Source organism: Anabrus simplex, chromosome X (genome assembly GCF_040414725.1).
Source record: "Anabrus simplex isolate iqAnaSimp1 chromosome X, ASM4041472v1, whole genome shotgun sequence".
Classification (NCBI taxonomy): Eukaryota; Metazoa; Arthropoda; class Insecta; order Orthoptera; family Tettigoniidae; genus Anabrus; species Anabrus simplex.
Window position 1 is genome coordinate 194,932,940 of NC_090279.1, and position 18,970 is coordinate 194,951,909.

General features: G+C 40.0%; 1 protein-coding gene across 4 annotated transcripts in view; it reads right to left on the reverse strand.

Annotated features, from left to right (window-relative positions):
• The window catches only part of LOC136886332 (cyclin-dependent kinase 12), a 211,644-nt gene that overhangs the window by 40,437 nt on the left and 152,237 nt on the right, over positions 1 to 18,970 (reverse strand). For all 4 annotated transcript variants that reach the window (XM_068230699.1, XM_067159065.2, XM_067159067.2 and 1 more), the window contains exon 10: positions 5,647 to 5,826. In XM_068230699.1, coding sequence (XP_068086800.1) covers positions 5,647 to 5,826 — 180 coding nt within the window. The remainder of the gene's footprint in view (positions 1 to 5,646; positions 5,827 to 18,970) is intronic.

Consider the following 18,970-nt stretch of genomic DNA (forward strand, 5'->3'; position numbering starts at 1 on the left):
TTTATGGTTTTCGGAGATGCCGAGGTGCCGGAATTTAGTCCCGCAGGAGTTCTTTTATGTGCCAGTAAATCTACTGACACGAGGCTGATGTATTTGAGCACCTTCAAATACCACCGGACTGAGCCAGGATCGAACCTGCCAAATTGGGGTCAGAAGGCCAGTGCCTCAACTGTCTGAACCACTCAGCCTGGCAGAGACTGATACTCTTCAGATCTTGTGAAGGGTATCGGCCCATCGCTGTTTTGGTCGTCCTATTGGTCTCCTACCGGTGACTTCTAACATGTATCCCGTCTTCATGATAGTGTCGATGTCTGCCCTTAGTACATGTCCAAACTATCGTAGATGACTCTTGTGCATTTTTTCTTGAATTGGTGCAACACCAAATTTCTTCCTGATGGATTCATTGGAGATGCGATTCAGTTTAGTGATGCCAGCTGTCCATCTCAGCATGTTAGCCTCCATGACACCCAGTTGACGCTCTGTCTCAGTCGTAGTCGGCCAACATTCGCAACCATACAGAGCAACAGGTCAGATAACTGTATGATAGATTTTTGATTTGAGATTATCTTTCATCCTCCAGTTGCAAGTTGTTGTTCTCCATTTCATTCAGGCTGCGGATATCCTTGCATTGACCTCTTCAACAAATTGGCCATCATCAGTGATCGTGGAGCCAAGATACTTGAATCTTGTCACTCGCGGCAGGTCCTCACTATCTTCTGCAATGCCATTACAGTAAAATGGTTACCGTTCACTCCCTGCTCCTCATTGCCTGTGTAATCAATGATCATCTACTACTATTTCTTCAGGGCCTCAAATTACTGTATTGTTTTGTTGCACCCAGCATTACAGCTATGCTAGACAAGCGGGACTACCTGACCATGGCAGTAAAGGAATGCTGAAGCCTGGCTAACCTGCTCGAGAACTCTAGTTTGGATGCCTAGTTCTTTCAGCATGGATGTACTGGTTCCGTGTTCAGTCCAACAAATGCAGAATATGCATCAGTAAACCCACAACTCAAAGATCTCCATTTTTCTCTTATATGCCTGTTCGACTGTCCAGGTCTCAGCAGCGCACATGGCAATGGGAGACATGAGAAAGTCAGACGAGTGCAGTTCTGTGTTCTTTGTAATTGTCAGGTCCGTTCATATTCTGCTCCGCTTTGTGGTGGCTGCTTTGGCTATACACATTTTTTTCTTAACCATGGACAGGTGGCGCTCGTTGATGCAACGTGAGAGGTGGCGTGGGGTACTTTCTGACCACTAGGATTAACCATGTTCTAATAACACAATTACTAATTTTTATGTATCATATATATTGATGTATTAGGTTTATTAACTCAATAGCATGATGTTTCATCAAAAATAATGGTATACATCCAATATTAATTAGCTTCAAAGCATATGAATATTATAAAAGTAAAAACTTGACATGCACAGAAATAATCTCTATTAATCTTTCAGCCGACAGGCTCAAATTCTGCTAACAACGTTATGCTATTCGTGCGTGCAGTATATTCCTAGGTGGTGGGGAGGGGTCCTTCCAAAATGATTACGCTACTGGAAATAAGCATCCCCTTCATGAAAAATCCATGTCCAGCTCCATGGCTAAATGGTTAGCGTGCTGGCCTTTGGTCCAGAGGGTCTCGTGTTCGATTCCCGGCCAGGTCGGAGATTTCAACCCTGGCTCGGGGACTGGATGTCTGTGCATCCCTGCAACTCACACACCACAATAACACACAGCCTCCACATGGCTGATGTCGCCCACCCTCATCGGAGAGAGTGCCTTACAAGGGCTGCACTCGGCTAGAAATGGCCACACAAAATTATTATTATTATTATTATGACAATCTATATCATAATAAGTAATTTGTTTGCGAGTATAATTTCCTCTGACTCTTTCATTTTCCAGGTTCATACAGTTTACAATGAGTTTCAACGTTATCATTCGTGAAAACAACACTCCCAAGCTTCTTCAGGCGGTGATGAGCTTCTTGCTACGAGTTTCACTCCCGGTAAATGAGTGACAATATTGTGGGTTCCAGTGTGTGAGTTTTTAGGAGAAGGAATTTTTGTCCATTTTGTAACACCATCCTTTCCTGTTGTGGTACAAAACCGTTGAGAAAGAGGTAAATCAACACCACTAATGTTTACTATTCTTCATTAGCGGTCTGTCCCGTATCACTTGTTAAGAGTCTACTACTTCCAATTCATCCTCACTCTCACTAAAACATCTCCCTCCTCCAGAGACTGTAAATATAACATGCTTGCCTCATACTCTTCGTAACTCATTTCAGCAATAAGGGATTGCCTGAATGAATTCCTAACATGATTACACAAGTAATTCACTGGGTACATCCAACAATGCTGCTGGCATTCTTCCAATGAACGGGACTGGTGGTGTGAGGTTCAACGGGACACTTTATTGCATTGCTTGACAATAATCCCTCTTTTTAAGAATGAACACCCTCCACTACAATGCCACTGACGTCCGAAATATGGCAAGGAATAAGGGGGAGAGGTATTGGCTGCCAAGGTCTCTAATTTTAAAAATAAGTGCAATCGAACAAAATAAATTTCTGCCAGGTCACAAAAGACCCTGCACCACCACTCCCGGGCTGATTTCACCCGACTATCCTCCAGTATAAGAAAACATGGAATCCAAGTAGACAAATTTCTGATGACCTCGAAACCTGCTATCTGCCTCACAGAGGGTTGGTTGGCTTCTGTTAATCGACAATCATCACCTTTGTCTTCCTTCCATAGTTTCGAAATTTTCTTCTTCTTCTTCCTCCTCCTCCTAGCATTTCCCCATTGATGCAAGATCCTTAATATTGGCTCATCATTTTGCACGATCTTGGGCATCGTACGGTCTTAAGTTGAGAGTCTTCATATCAGCATTTATCATGTCATGTCAGCGCTGCTTTGGACGCCACCCATGTGGACGCTGACACTGTGGGCAGGGGGACGGCAGAATAACAGCCACAGTATCCCCTACCTGTTGCAAGAGGCGACTAAGGAGTCTCAAGGGTTTTTGTCTTGGGAGTGTGGGTTTAGAACCATGAGGCCCCTTAGCTGAACCCTGGCACTGCTTCCACTTACTTGTAACAAGCTCCTCACTTTCATCTATCCTATCAGACCTCCCCTGGTCAACTCTTGCTCTTCTCTGACCTGACCTTTTTTTTTTTGGCTAGTTGCTTTACGTCGCACTGACACAGATAGGTCTAATGGCGACGATGGGATAGGAAAAGGCTAGGAGTAGGAAGGAAGCAGCTGTGGCCTTTATTAAGGTACAGCCCCAGCATTTGTCTGGTGTGAAAATGGGAAACCACAGAAAACCATCTTCAGAGCTGCTGACAGTGGGGTTCAAACCCACTATCTCCTGGATGCAAGCACACAGCTACGCGCTTCTAACCGCACAGCCAACTCGCCCGGTCCGACAGTATTAAGAGCACTGGAGACACGGGGACTCTTTCATTTTCAAACTCTTTGTGATCTTTGCCTTTCTTTAACCCATACCTTAATTTTTTGAAGTGTCTGATCCCTTCCATTTTTCCCCCTCTGATTCGTGTTAGCAGAAGATGGTTACCTAGTTGCACTTCATCTTAAAACAATAATCACCACCACCCAATCACATGGATGTTGCCCATTAATTTCAAAAGAATGGGTAAAATTTGGCTACTGTTCCAGCAGGACATGACCATACCACTGGAGATGCTCTTCCTGTACCTTCTCAGTGATGGGTGCGATACCCATTTGCTGGCGAATGGTGGTATTTTTAACATAATGCAGGAGTGTCATGCCCATCGATCAACGGAACATACACATTTCCATTTCGTGTAATTGGCATTCCGTAGCTTTGTCAGCTGGTCAACATTAAACAGCGTACAAAGGAACAAGACGTACTATCATGCAGATATTTTGGACTTCAGATGTAGTGGCATCATTTTGTCGCATAGTATGCCTGTAATTACCCTCTAGTTCATCCATGCTGCCTTTATCCTACTTTGTACTTTATAACCTATACCACCACCAGTCTGCAGGCATGATCCTAGATACATGAAGCTTATGGTCTTTGTAAGGTCTCTCCATCAACTTGGGTGGAGCCGTTGCTCGAGATGGTTTCCAAGCATTCAGTCTTCTTTTTGTTCAATCTAAGACCATGTTTTGAGAGACGGCTGTTTCTATCTTCAACTTCACCTTCCAAATTTCATTATCACCCTCTAATTCTCTATTTTCTACAGTTGAACTCTTTACCAAATTCTTATTATTTCTCTCCCCGTTCCACTTCTTCTCGTTCACTGAATTCTGAGAATCTTGATCTCCAAGGACACTTTTCTGTACAAGTTTTCATCCTTCATGATCTTCTGTCAAATGAGTTGCTTGGGTGAGGTATGCCCTAGTTGCATGTTCGACAAAGTTCCTTTTCTGAGAGACACATTGTCAGACATTAAGTGTGATATGTGGTCTGTCACTGCGATGAGAATCTTGAATCTTGGATGTGTCTATTGTCCGACAATCTCTGTGCTCTGAAACTTACTGTATTGCAATCAGCAGCGCTATTCCCATATATCTGTCTCAACTTTTTGCAAATGTTTCCCATATTGTCATTCTCAGAACACAGGAACTCTACAACAGTTGCTCTTGACTGACAACAAGCGCAGCAGCCATTTTGAACAAGCATTACAAATGCACCATTCAAGGGAAACTGGTTAAACTAAATTTGAATACAAGCAGAAAGCGTGGTTATATGAACTTTGTAAATAACAAAGGTGTAGAAATATAATTGGCATTGCAATAGTTAGCCCAATTCTGCAGCACGACTTTCTTTGAAACATCTTTGAAGGAATAGCTGCTGGGAATAAAAGAAGAGAATGACCAAGAGAGTCGTATTTCAAGAACTTCCTGAAAACCATGAACTGCACATATTGTGAAGAGCTTAAATGACTAGCTCAGGACAGAAACCTACAGCTGCAGCAACAAAGCTGCCTTTAGAGTGTGATTTATTGATCTATTTTATCTATATAATCATATTTAAAAATCTGCATTTTTTAGAGTAACCATTGTAAATGGAGTCAGCTTTTACTTCTATTCAGCAGAGTTGTTTATGGAGAAAAAGTAAGGTAGGGAAAAATTTGGTTCAGGAACTATCCTTATTTTCTTTTCTTAAGTATATTACTTTGGAGACAGATAGTTCTTACCTTTTGGATAAATAGTAATAGAAAAATAAAATAAAACAAAGGTTAACAAGTAATAAGTCTTTAAACTAGGGAGGGTTTTTTAATTTTGTTATGGCATTCATGCTGAGTGAATGTGCAGAAAACATTAAATAAACAATATTTATGATTTCAAATATTTCACTTAAACGCTAGTCAGTGAGGAACAGACAAGGCTTCAGTTAAAAAAAAAAAAAAAATGTCAACAAATCAAGCTGGATAAGATGTTGTTGATATTGGCCAGTAAAGCTGGCCACACAACTGAACATGGTCTCAGAAAAATATTTGAAATCATTTAGCAAAATACAAAGATGTGCACTAGGGTGAGCAGTTACTTTCAACTGGTCTGTCCCTTCCTACATTGAAAGAGAGGATCTTCGGAAATTCACAGCAAATGCGCCCCCAACTTTCTTGTACCACTTCACAACACACACCCGCCCAAGTCCTCTTCTAATGCCTTGGCGGAGACCGACTGTTTGTCCACAGGCAGCACAGGTTTGGCAGGATGGACATTCTGCGGGGGCGTTCCCTGCTGCTCACGCAACTGTCGCCGTCGCTTTTTACTCCACATCTCGTGACAATCCTGCCATGTAGGCAGTTTGGGACATGGAAGTCTGAAATAATATACCAAGTCTTAACAGACAGACAATGGACACAAAACTATTTAATAATATGGCAGATGAAATGAAGATTCTACAATGAGCTTTCCTTACTATTAATACAAGCCTGGAATCTTTCATGCTTACTGTTCATACTTAACTTAGATCATTTACTGAAAGTATAAAATGGTAGAAAGAGATTCAGCTGGGTGGAACTATACCAGTTTGGCATACACCAACAACTTAATCTGAAAGCCTGCAATCAAATATCGTATTAACTGGCATAATTCTCGCACTTTTTTCCTTGAATATTATGACCAAAAACTCGGGTGCAAGAATTACACCATTAATTCAACGGATTGGGGAATATTTTACGTATTAACTGGCATAATTCTCACACTTTTTCCTTTGAATATTATGACCAAAAACTCAGGTGCAAGAATTACGCCATTAATTCAATGGACTGGGGAATATTTTACACGGTAACAATTTCCATACAGCTTGGGTGATGGTATAAAATCAAGTATGGTATTGCATGTTTTAAATTTATTACATGATATTTTTAAGAAATACACTCAGTTAATGCACAATATTTCAGTTGAGCTGATTTGTGAAGCCCATGAAGAATGAGGCAGTGAACCTTCAGCTCACCTCTACAGCCGGCCTGTCATAGATACCTGGACAAAAGGAAACAAAATACTGGCAAATTAAAATTCTGTAATATTAAAGTCTCGTGCATGACTTACCATGTCCATTCATCATCAATGCTATCGGAATTGGAAGAATTGCTATCATCACCCGAATCTACGTCTTTTGACACGCAGTTATCTTTACTGCCATCATGCGCGTTTCAGATTCCTGTTTTCTGGAAATTTTTTGGAAACAATGCCTTATGAAATCATGGTCCATGCACATAAAATCCAGTCGCACACAATTCTCACTGGTAGTCTACATATCTTGCCTCCCGAAGTAATCTCGTGCATATCTTTAGCCATCCAATTAGGTTGTCCTTGAAGGGCTTATTTATGGATACATCCAAAGGCTGCAGTATGGACATAAAACCTCCAGGAATTACTATAAGATCAGTCTTCATGTTGGTCAACATCTGCTTCCTATTATCTGTTAAATGTACTAAATAAATGTCCATTACAAGTAGATCTGCGAGTTGAAGCAATGACCTAGGTCAATTTCTTCAAACTGTACAAATCCAATCATTTACCAGAGATATGTCCATTCAGCCTTTCTCTTGAACGCAACATGTATCCCCATGAAAATTTAACCTTCAGCATTGTTTTTCATTTCAGTATAACATACGGAGGTACTTTCTTTACATGTGGAGTTACCGCAAGCATGACCGTGTATCTTGTTTCTCACTTCCTGCAGTCTGCAAAGTAACGCTCCAATTTCCCTTTGCTTCAATGGTTTGAGTCTAAGGCTCGTTGAAATTCACTGGCATATTGTTGGTCTATTTGTGAAAACAAGTATGCCTTCTATTTTCTCTTCCTAATAATGTATTGATGGAAGATGATAATTTTTTTATTGCTGTCTTCTGGCATTCTTTCACACAATAATGTTCAGCATCTCAATGAGGTTATTTTGCTCCATAAATCCAGTGATGATGATGATGATGATGATGATGATGATGATGATGATGATGATGATGACGACTGTTTAAAGGGGCGTAACATCTAGGTCATTGGCCCCTAATGATACAAGGTGGAGCGGAAAGTAATAATAATTACATTTTAAAATGTATCCACTGACTAGCATAAATCCAGTCATCCAGCCACTGTTCACTCTGAAATCTGAGCAACAGATGCCGTGCTCTGTGGCTACCAGGCGTTTTAAATTGCATCAGTTCATGGGTAACTACACATCCATTGCTACGTAGAACCTGAATGTTTTAAACAGTTCCTCAATTCTCAGAAACTTTCCCCTCTTCAAACCTCTGAAAGCTTTTAATGATTTTTTTCCTTGAAATTCATTCTTTTCCTTACATTACTCATCATCATCATAATCATTTTCCAGCGCTCGCCACTTCCTCCTGTCAAAGTATAGAGTCTATTCCTCTATGTCCTCCCACTTGGCATTCCTCTTGCATGACCTCCAATATCACTGTGTATATCTATCTATTCCTTGGTCTCCCAACTGACCTCTCCCCTTTCACTTCTCTGTCAATGTACCATATTTGCTCGCATATAACTCACCACCGCGTATATTGCACCCCATTTTTTAACATCTGAAATTACAGAAAAAAATCCCCACAAATAACTCGTATTCATTTCTGACGTAGTCATAAAGACATACGGTACATACACAAAATAAAGTTTGGGTATTCTGTGGACGTGCCTACATTAACCCATAAACGCCTATCGTTGCATATGTGCAACGGCGTGCCGGTGCTCTTTTCTTTCAATGTATGAAGTTGTTTTCCAGTAAAAGAAAGAAAATTGCACGCTTATTCGCTAAAGGGAAGTGTTTTGCTTTGTTACGAGTCGGTTAATCAATAGTCACCGCTTGATTGTTGACGAGGTGTATGTTTGAAGTTCGCCGTGTGTTCCAGCTATCACAATGGCATATCGTAAGAGGTAAGATTCGCCATATAATTTTATGATTTAGAAATAATTAACCTCTTTTAGGAAATCCAGGAAGTAAATTCATCGGAGTTTGAATGTAGCACGATTCCTTTTACAATTAATAACTCGTGGCCAAGTGAGATCCACATATTCCCAGCATTGCATATTCGCAACGCTAGGACAATCCATTGTCAAATCGCGTCCTCATGTACCAATTTGTTATTGAAGGGTTGTTATTGACGTAACAACCCTTCGTTGCTGTGCATGCAATTCAAACTCATATACCAGTTTTGTGATGCATATTATCTGGTCAAGAGGTTTTCCAGGGCAGATAAGAAAGTCATCATGGTAGAACGCCCTGTACTATTAGGAATTTATAATACATGTATGGGAGGAACAGATCTCATGGACGAGAGCGTCACAGATTCTGCGTGGCAGTTAGGAGCAAATAATGGTGGTGGGCAATTTATTCGTGGATTTTAGACGTCAGCCTGCAAAATGCTTGGTACCTCAGCAACGTGTCACAGCCTAAAATGACGCAGCTTCAGTTCAAGCGGGAAGTGGCGCAATACTACATCAAATCCTACAGCACGGAGCCCAGGGGAGCGGGGCGCCCATCGCTCTCGCACACAGTGGAAGGTCGCGTACAAGAAGTTGTACGGTACGACGGGCAAGACCCCCTTTTAATGTATATCCCAGACAATAAAAGAAGACGGTGTGCATACGAGAAATGCTCTAGCATAGTCCGTACAGGGTGTGTAAAGTGTGACATTGGGATCTGCATAAGTTGCTACATTCCGTTCCACATAAAGGGACATACAGATCACAGAGTCTTCAGAGAAACCCACAGCAAATGATCACACCAGTAAACTGAAGAATTCTGAATACCCAGTCACTTTTCAATATCATTTTCCAATAAATATATTTATTTTGATCTCTTAGTAAATAATCAACTCAGCAATAACTTATATCTTCTTCTCCACACTCACTGTCCTCTTTTCATTATTTTCTCGAAGAAAACAACATATGTGTTGGTACCTTGCAGACTACTACTTAAGCGCCTAGCGTTGCATATATGCAACATTCTGTATTTCCGAAACTAAACACGTTTGCTTCAAAATAATGGATATTCCTTGAATAATACCCTATCCTAAGAATGTTTATTAAGAAAAATTGAACATTTCAAAAAATAAAAAATTTGTGCGTTCAAAGGTTAACCCCTACCCCTCGTCTGTCGGGTGAGGCCCAACATTATGATATTCCCTTTCCGGTCGCATGACATGACATTATATCAGCCATCACATGTCTGCTGACTCTTAGCCGACAAAATACACGAGCTATACTGTACTGCCATCTTTTGGTTCAGTGTGGAACTTTGTAAAATTCAGATACTATTTGACAATCAGTCAAAAATCTATTATTTAGATGGCAGTGTGTAGATGTCAGCTGTGTCCAGTCCACTCACGTACGAGAAGGCTCAAATGATAGTAAACAAATATGGTCGCCACTTTCTCCCTTAGTAATATACAGTGTACTGTTCAATGTTGTATGTCAGGTAATTCTACAAAACCCCAGTATTTTTGCACCTCTACTCCTTCCTTGTACCCTAAAGAATATATCTACAAATGAACTGGTGATGGTCAGCTTGTATACCGTAAACAACATGTAGCTGATGTTGACGGCTGGCGCAATTATAGATCAACAGACCCTGATTTCAAGTAATCGCCGTTTACAGTAGTTTCAGGCTACAAACCACCACGAGATGTGAAACCAGAGACTGAATTAGAGTTTTTCAATTGCTTTTACCAATAATATGTTCAGTGAAATTACTAACGAAACCAATCGGTATGTGATAACGATAGTAATAATTAAAAAGATGTAATATAATGTGTCTTAAATTGCACATATTGAATTTATTTGCTTCAGTATAGCTTGCTGTAAATGTTTTTAGCCTAAATACATCATTTAAGAGCTAGTGCTATTTCCAAACTCATGGAAGATGAATACAGGTCATATAAGATAGAAATTCACATTTAAAATACGAGTAGTAGAGACAACGCAGAGAACTTGAATTTGAGGGGTAAGGGTTAAATATCAGAACTGTACCAATTGTTGTTACGATACTTTGTTCGTGACAGTACAGGAAGAAGCTGCATTTCTTTCTACCTGCAGAACGGTTGAGGCTAGCTCTTGTAACAAAAATACCTAACTCGCAAACCCCCGCCCCAAGGCCGCTTTCCTAGCCAGTCAGTCACACTCAGCCATCCCTCTCACTTTTCCGTCTTTGTCAATATGCTTATCGCTACCCATCCGGGAAATCACGTGAACTGGGAATGTTTCCCTGTCCAGTCAGTCAAGTGATCACGATATTAGGTATTGTCCATCAGTTGCATTGTCAACAAGTGCCAGTATTCTGTCTTCACGTTTTGTTCTAGTTTCTCAATTAAGTTTCCTTGTGTAGGTCAAACTATAAGTTATGGAGAAACGTAAAGAGATAAGATATCCTGAAGAACACGGTAATAAAGCTGCTGGTCGATAATTCAGTGTGATTGAGTTTAATGTTCATTATTGGCGTAAACAGAAGGCTGCGCTAGGAATCACCAACCGAACACGTAAGGCATTCAGGGGGCCAAAAATTGGTAAGTGAGCTGGAATATAAGTTGCTTCATAACGTTACAGAGTTTCAAAATGATGGCTTTAGTATTTCGCACAAGATGCTACATTTCAAAGCGTGCGAACTAGCGATAAAAGGAGGAATCAGCTGTTCGGATCTGAAAGTGAGCCGGGGTTGGATCCGTAGATTCATGACACAAAACGGCTTGTGTCTGCAAAGGTGCATATCTCTCTGCCAGAGAATGCCAAATGATTTCAGTGACAAAATAATAGTTTCATCGCAATGTGATAGCAATGTGGAAGAAAAACAATTACCTCTTATCTCAGATTGGCAATGCAGATCAAACCCAGATAAACTTCGACATGCCATGCAACACCACCATCAACAAAAATGGAGAATCTAACGTACTTGTACATATAACTGGGTGTGAAAACAGCGTTGCACTGTCATGCTAGCAATAACTGCAGACGGAAGAAAATTGCTACCGTACGTTATTTTCAAAAGAAAAATAGAGCTTAAAGTGAAGTTTCCCAAATGCATTCATGTACGGGTTCAAGAGAAAGGATGGATGGATACAGCTCTTGTCCAGGACTGGGTCTGTACGGTGTGGGGCACTGCTTCGACACCCAGCAATGCTACTGTGGGACACTTTCCACGGATACTTGGTGGAAGACACGAAGAAACGTCTTCAGGAAATGAAAACTGATCTTGTAATTCCTGGTGGACTCGCACATTGTCTACAGCAATTCGATGTTTCCGTCAACAAGCCCTTCAAGGACAACATACATAAATTGTACGCCGAATGGATGGCAGGAGGGAAGCATGAGCTCCCGCCAGCTGGCAAAGTAAAGAGGCCATCAGCTGAACTTGTGTGTGATTGGTTTATATGGGCGTGGGTTATGGGGTCGACAGACGTTATTGTGAAGAGTTTCTTGAAGACGGGCATCGCAAATGTGTTGGACAGAAGTCAGGATGATGCAGTATGGGATGGTGACCAGAATGATGCACGCGAGACTAGCTCGGAGGCTGAAGGCAGTGAATGCCAGTTGTCTTGTTTCAATAGTCTAATGCAAAGTTTACGTTCTTTTTTGGGAATACGATCTTTTGCACACAAATCCCTGCATATATCATGCACCGAAAATTTTCAAACTTATGTTTTGTCAAAAAAATGCAAGTTATAAGCGAGCAAGTACGGTAATTGCTTGGTGTTCTTGTTCCGTCCATCTTCATAATATGTCAAAATTATTGTAGCCTGTGTCTTCCTAAAAACTTGGTAACAGTTATTTTGATGCCAGCCTCCTTCCTGTTTGCTTCATTTCTAAACTTGTCTTTCCCGGTCTTTTGGTTCATTGTTCTGATGAATTTCATTTCTGTTGACTGGATTTTACTATTTGCCTTGTTATGCAGCGTACATGTTTCAAGTCCATATGTGAGAACTGGAATGAACTAGGTATAAAACATGGTCAGTTTTGCTTTCTGGAGTATTTTATCATCCCAGAGCAAATTTCCCATTTGAAAATAAAATTGAGAAGCTTTCTGAGTCCTATTTAGTATTTCTTGGTTTACTGTGTTATCTTTGGAAATAATACTTCCAAGGTATTTGAAGTTAGAAACAGACTGCGATAGAGTTCCCTCCAGGAAAATGTTTGAATCTGTGCCTTTCCTGTTGACAGTCATTTCAACAGTTTTTGTTTTACTGATATTTAGTCCATATTCTTTGAATTTGGCATTCCAAAGATTTAGTTTCTCCCATACTTCTACTTCATTTTCACCCGACAGAAAATCCTCTACAGTTAGGCCTAGCAAGTCAGCTGAACAGAGTTGCTTTGTTGCTTTCAAAACGAAAACAAGTTTACATCAGTATGGTACAATATGGTACAACCTGCTGTCCTGTTAACGTACAGTACAACTGAGAGTTTAAATACAGCTGCACTGCTTGAATACTTGCCCATCACACTCGAGAGAAGAATATCCCACCAAGAACTCGCCAATTGTACATTACTTCTACTCACACACAGGAGCTAACACACCCGGAAAACATTGTTAATTTCAAAACTGCAAGCCAGTACACCTACATCATGCAGGATGGGAAGAGGGCTAGGAGCCCAAAGGCACCCCCTTTACACAACGCATCACCCTGGTGTTAGAGACCGTGAGGTAACTCGTTATCAGAGAAGCCAAGAAGGGGTCAAATATAGATGATTTTCAAGCTTTAGAGTAGGAGAAATTCATAACGACAACAGATATTATTAATAAGTTAAAAGAAAGTATAAAATGGTTCAACCTTTCAATACTATTAAAATAAGAAATGTAAGTTTACATTCCTATTTGGTCATCATCAGCTGATCACAAATAAGTGTAAAACAATGCACAGATAAATAAATTGCGAAGTATAAAGAATTCGGAAGGTTGCTGTTAATGAAGCAACAAAATCTTTAGGGAGTACTGTGCGTTGAAATATAGTCAATCACAAATAAGATGCACAGGTAAAAATATGAAGTTTAGATGATAGCCAGATGCAGTTTATGAAGCACTATGACACAATGTTATGAAAAAAGTCTAAAATCAAATACGTATCTATCAGTTGCAGTTTATAAAGCACTGTATAATTTTAAGGATCAGCACTGCGTGTCAATCATGAAGAAGTCATGGATCACGAACGTTAGTGAAACATAAGCATTAGAGAGTACTGTATGGGAAGAAGTCCAGAATCAAATACATATCCCAATGTAGTACGGAGCAAATTCTTGAAGAGTTCAATTGCAGTTTATAAGGCACTGTATAATTTTAGGGACTAGTACTGCCTGTCAATAGATCCAAAAATTATGAAGAAGTTGCCGACCAAATACGCACATGTACTGTACTATGGAGCAAGTTCCTGAAGAGTAGATCGGCACTGTGCTTCTAAAAGTCTCTTAACACGTTCCCTGCGGCAGTGAATTTTGATGACTTAATGTTACGTCGTATCGGCCCACCGGTGACCCGATGCTGCCTTTAGTTATTATCGGTTCGGGTCACCGGTGACCTGACGAATTTGACTTTGTTTACTCCCTAGTATGAATCCTAAACCATGCATGTGCACTTGTTGTGTGCGTTATTGTTGAGGAGACATTCCAGCGTATTTACCTGTGCGACAGTGTTCCTATTCAACAATTGCGTGAAACAGAAATGACCGCGGAAATAATTGGGTCACCGGTGGGCCGATCAGAACTAGTAGTATGCCTCGATCCTTTACTTCCATTGGAACAATATGTTGTCGATTAGTTAACGGAAATTCGTAACTAGGACGTAGTTACTCACTTCGCAATTCTGAGAAGTTCGCACCGACGGATAAGAGTAACATACTGTATTTCGGGGCACATGGTGTCTCGAACCACACGGAACGTGATATAAGCCTACCCCAGTGCTGTCCTAACCCTCTTTCTTTTCCGTTCCACCGGTGTGTCAGAATGTGAAAACTCCATACCTAAAAAGGACGTGAAATTGCTTGTAAATATTATATTCGGAAGATAATAAATATATCAATAACTACTCCAGTAACCTCTATAGGCAATGTAGGAAGCAGATATCAGAAGGGTGGTACTCCTTAAACAACAATCTACCATCTGCGGGAAGCAACACTCTAGGCTTCATTCACCGTAACCGCGCTAAGCATTCCCGCGTAAAAATATAGGTCAGACAACAATCGGGACTCAGGGTGACCCGAAGCGATATGAATGGAAGATGAAAAAACTTCCTTCGGGTCACCGGTGGGCCGATCAAAACTAGCAGTATGCCTCGATCCTTTACTTCAATTGGAACACTACGTTGCCATTAGTTAACGGAAATTCGTAACTAGGACGTAGTTACTCACTTCGCAATTCTGGGAAGTTCGCACCGACGGAGAAGAGTAACATGTTTCGGGGCACATGGTGACCTGAACCGCACGGAACGTGTTAAGTTAGATGTGTGGGTTTTTTTTTTTACGTCGCACCGACACAGATATGTCTTATGGTGACGATGGGACAGGAAAGGGCTAGGACTGGGAAGGAAGCGGCCGTGGCCTTAATTAAGATACAGCCCCAACATTTGCCTGGTGTGAAAATGGGAAACCACGGAAAACCATCTTCAGGGCTGTCGACAGTGGGGTTCGAACCCACTATCTCCTGTATACTGACTGCACTTAAGCGACTACAGCTATCGAGCTCGGTAGTAAAATTCCCGCGAGGGATCCACGTTTGTATCCAAGAAAAAGGGTAGATGGACACATCACTCGTACAAGATGGGATACAAAAGGTTTGGGGAAATATAGCAGCCGATTTGGACAAATGAACCAAATCCTTCGATGCCCGGCCCTTCTCCTGTAGGACAGTTTTCTCTTTTTGCTGGTATGTCTTATTATGTACTTACATGAATTGTACTTTTATTAGTACGTTTATTTCACTTTAGGTTGTACTGTCAGCTCATAACTGGAAGAATTTTTTCCAGTGTCGGTACTTCAAACCCATGTGTCCAACTATGTACCCTATTTGACTTTTCAGAAAAAATCTCATGCCGAAATTTTACACCAAATGACGATTAATCATAAATTATTTGAACCAACTGTATGTAGATTATATTTGGTGTATCTTTTAAATGTAAATAAACTGTAAATATTTTTTTAAACATCTGAATTCCTGTATTTTCATCAAAAAAGTGCATTAATTATGCAAAAAATACGGTATAACTTATTAACTAATTTCCATGAAAACTGTAAGGTACTTAAAGTTGTGGCAGTAATTTGGATTTTTAACCCCTCAGACAGGGAACATTTGAATGCCGCTTTACCCAGTGGACACAGGTGATTCAGATGCGAGCGCAAAGAAAATGCAGAGATCTCTTTAAAAATTCACTGTTACAACAGTTTAGCTCCGATTATTTTCGAATGTTTACAGTAGAAACTCAAAAGAAAGTGGTTTACAGTCACTGACTTTATATTTACCTTACAGTCTAGTAATGGAGAAAAGACCTTCCACATTTTATATGGAATGAAAGTGACGTTCTTGTATTTGCATGGGTTGTTTTGCAATGCAATTAAAACTAGGGTAATCGTCTCAGGAACTGTGAGTGGAAGAACCAGTAACAATAGTTCTAAGATTTGTTTAGTACAAGTCCCAGGTTAATGGGACGATTAGTTCATGAGAAGGAGGGCGTATACTTTGGTGTGTTTTGTTGTCCATTACGTGGTAGAGCGTACTATGCTCTCCCATTCCTTATGTTGTGTGTCCACTCTTGCTTTGGTCAGTTCAGTCTGGTCTAGTGCTGTTATAGTCAGATTTATTAAAATTTAATTAATTCTCTTTCACTGAAACTGCACTGTGCCATGTTTTTGCACCAAGCAATATCATATTTTAAAGTGACAGTAAGTGAAGTAATTACAAGTCATAAGAGTTATGAAAGCATTGAAAGAATTGCAGGAATTCTCACCAGATTATGTCAATACTCAGACTATTTCAAACTCCTTAGAAAGAAAAAGAAGAAACATTGACTTGGGCTGATTCATACAAACAAGGAGGGCAGAGATCATCACCTTTAAGGATATACCATTTTCATCTCGACAACTTTAAAACTTTACAAGCTACAACCGAATGAAGTTAGGCCTAGAGAGGTCTATACCATGCATGGACGTCAGCAATATGTGAAGAAAAGGAGGACTATGTGACGTATGGAGGTCGGCATCAAGGGGGTTAAATGTGATCAGTTGCTAATTACATCCCAATTATTCAATTAACTTGATGTTAGACATGCATTTTGCCTTAGTTGATATTAAAAGGCACGGACGGTTTGGTTCTCTTAGAACAAACAGTTTTCCGGATATGACCCCTTAAAATGGGCCTTAAAACATGCAGTTTCACATCTAGGCATCCTTAAGACAATACATTAGTCTAACTTTTTCTCAACAAGAAGTCTTGAATATTGAGGTGTATGGTAGACACAGAGGTTTTGGACACGCTGATAATATAAAGGTACTGGGTTGAAAAATGATGTTCTTTATTAAAAATAACGTTATACCAGATACTTGAGATTACCGAAAAGGACCTCATACACATGAATACTCCACGCATATTTAACCCTTTGGCACTCAGCCTATATACAGAAGTTTGCTCGAAGACACTCAGACTAATTTCTGTCATTTTCCAAACCGACTTACAAAAAATCAACACGTAAAGAGTTTAACACACATTAAAATAAAATAAATCACACTAATACAGAAAACTATGAGCATTTCAGAAATGAACATACCTAAAACGTATTGTTATTGGTAAAGCCAGAAAAAATTATTAAATTTTGAAAATAAATTTAAAAAAATAATTTTTGATTTTCAATGGCTGAAAAATCAGACATTATTGCGTATTCCTTCTTTACTCTTAGACGTGAAAGAAAGAACATTTATTTCTGATTAATTTGATATCAATATGATGTGTGTGCTGCAATTCATTCATGAAGCATGGCACATAGTTATTCATTGTACATGTAACGGTCATCGATGTCAGGTCCTCGCGGTCCGATGCACGTTGAGCAGCTGTGACTCTGTCATTTCCCACATAATGCGAATCACTTTCGGCAAAAGAAGGTAATTATTACTGTCTAAATCATCTGAAAATTCAAGGATATCGGCCTCTTTCGGCCTTGAATATGGCCTAGCCATTACGATAAAAAGATGAGACAAGCACGTGCAACAACGGAGTTATGAAATGGAGTAAAGTTACAGTTTGCGAAGTGCAGCGAACACACGATATACCAAAGAAACGAAATATACTCTTAACTAAACTCATATCAAGATCAAATTGTTGTATTCATAAGCCAACCAAAACAGATCCACGCAATTAACAACTTCAAATAACCACAACATAAACATTCACGGTCAACAGATTTCATTTGTCGAAAATAAAAATATTTTGTAGGGCTGGTGGATATATCTGTAGAGTAAAACGCAAATTCAACGCTTTAAGGTACCGTCACGATCACTGTTACGATTTAACAGCCACGGAAATGACGAAAATGCCTAAATAGGACAGAGCCGATATATCGGCGCCGTGAGTGTTTTCGCCATAACCTCTCGCGCCGATAGATCGGCGCGCTGAGTGCGAAAGGGTTAATTGACACAGCTTCACCTCAGAGACCCCTTATATTATTGGATGGGTAGGCAACCCACTTAACAGAATTGCCATGCAGTTTGCTTACCTTCCCCGAATATTTGTAATCCGTTAGTATCCGGCTTAGTGTTGTCGTCATGAATTCACTATGTCGTGGGTCACACACACCGAGGCCAAACAATGTTGCTCACTTGATGGAACTGAGGATAATGCTCTATGGGAAGATGGCGATGACAAATATGATTCTTCTGGTGTTGAGAAATTAATGTACCAACTACAGTAATTTCTTTTCCAATCTGCTTTATGTTGCACCGACGCAGATGGGTCTTATGGCAATGATGGGATAGGAAAAGGCTAGGAGTGGGAAGGAAGCGGCAGTGGCCTTAATTAAGGTACAGCACCAGGCTGGTGTGAAAATGGGAAACCAAGAGAAACCATTCTCAGGACTGCCGGCAGTGGTGTTTGAACACAATACCTCCCGAATGCAAGCGCACAACTGAGTTAATAATTTATTGCACACATTAAATTAATAAAAATTGTTCATAACCTTCTTTTTCTGCTATTGTAGGTAAGAGTCCCGGATGCTTTACAACAGCATGTGAAGATTATGATGCGGTTTTTGAAACACATGTATATTTTAGTTTTGGAGTACATAATTGCGTAGAATTAATCTCTTGTAAATAAAACACAAATTAAAGCCAATTTTCTTTTTTTTAAATTTTCTGTCCCAAAATCAGGATGAGCAGATTATTCGATGACATGGAGTATTCGCGTATATACAGTCATTTAAATCCACAATTTGAATTTATTGAAAATTAACCAAAACAAGACCTCTTTGAAACCAAACAAAAAGA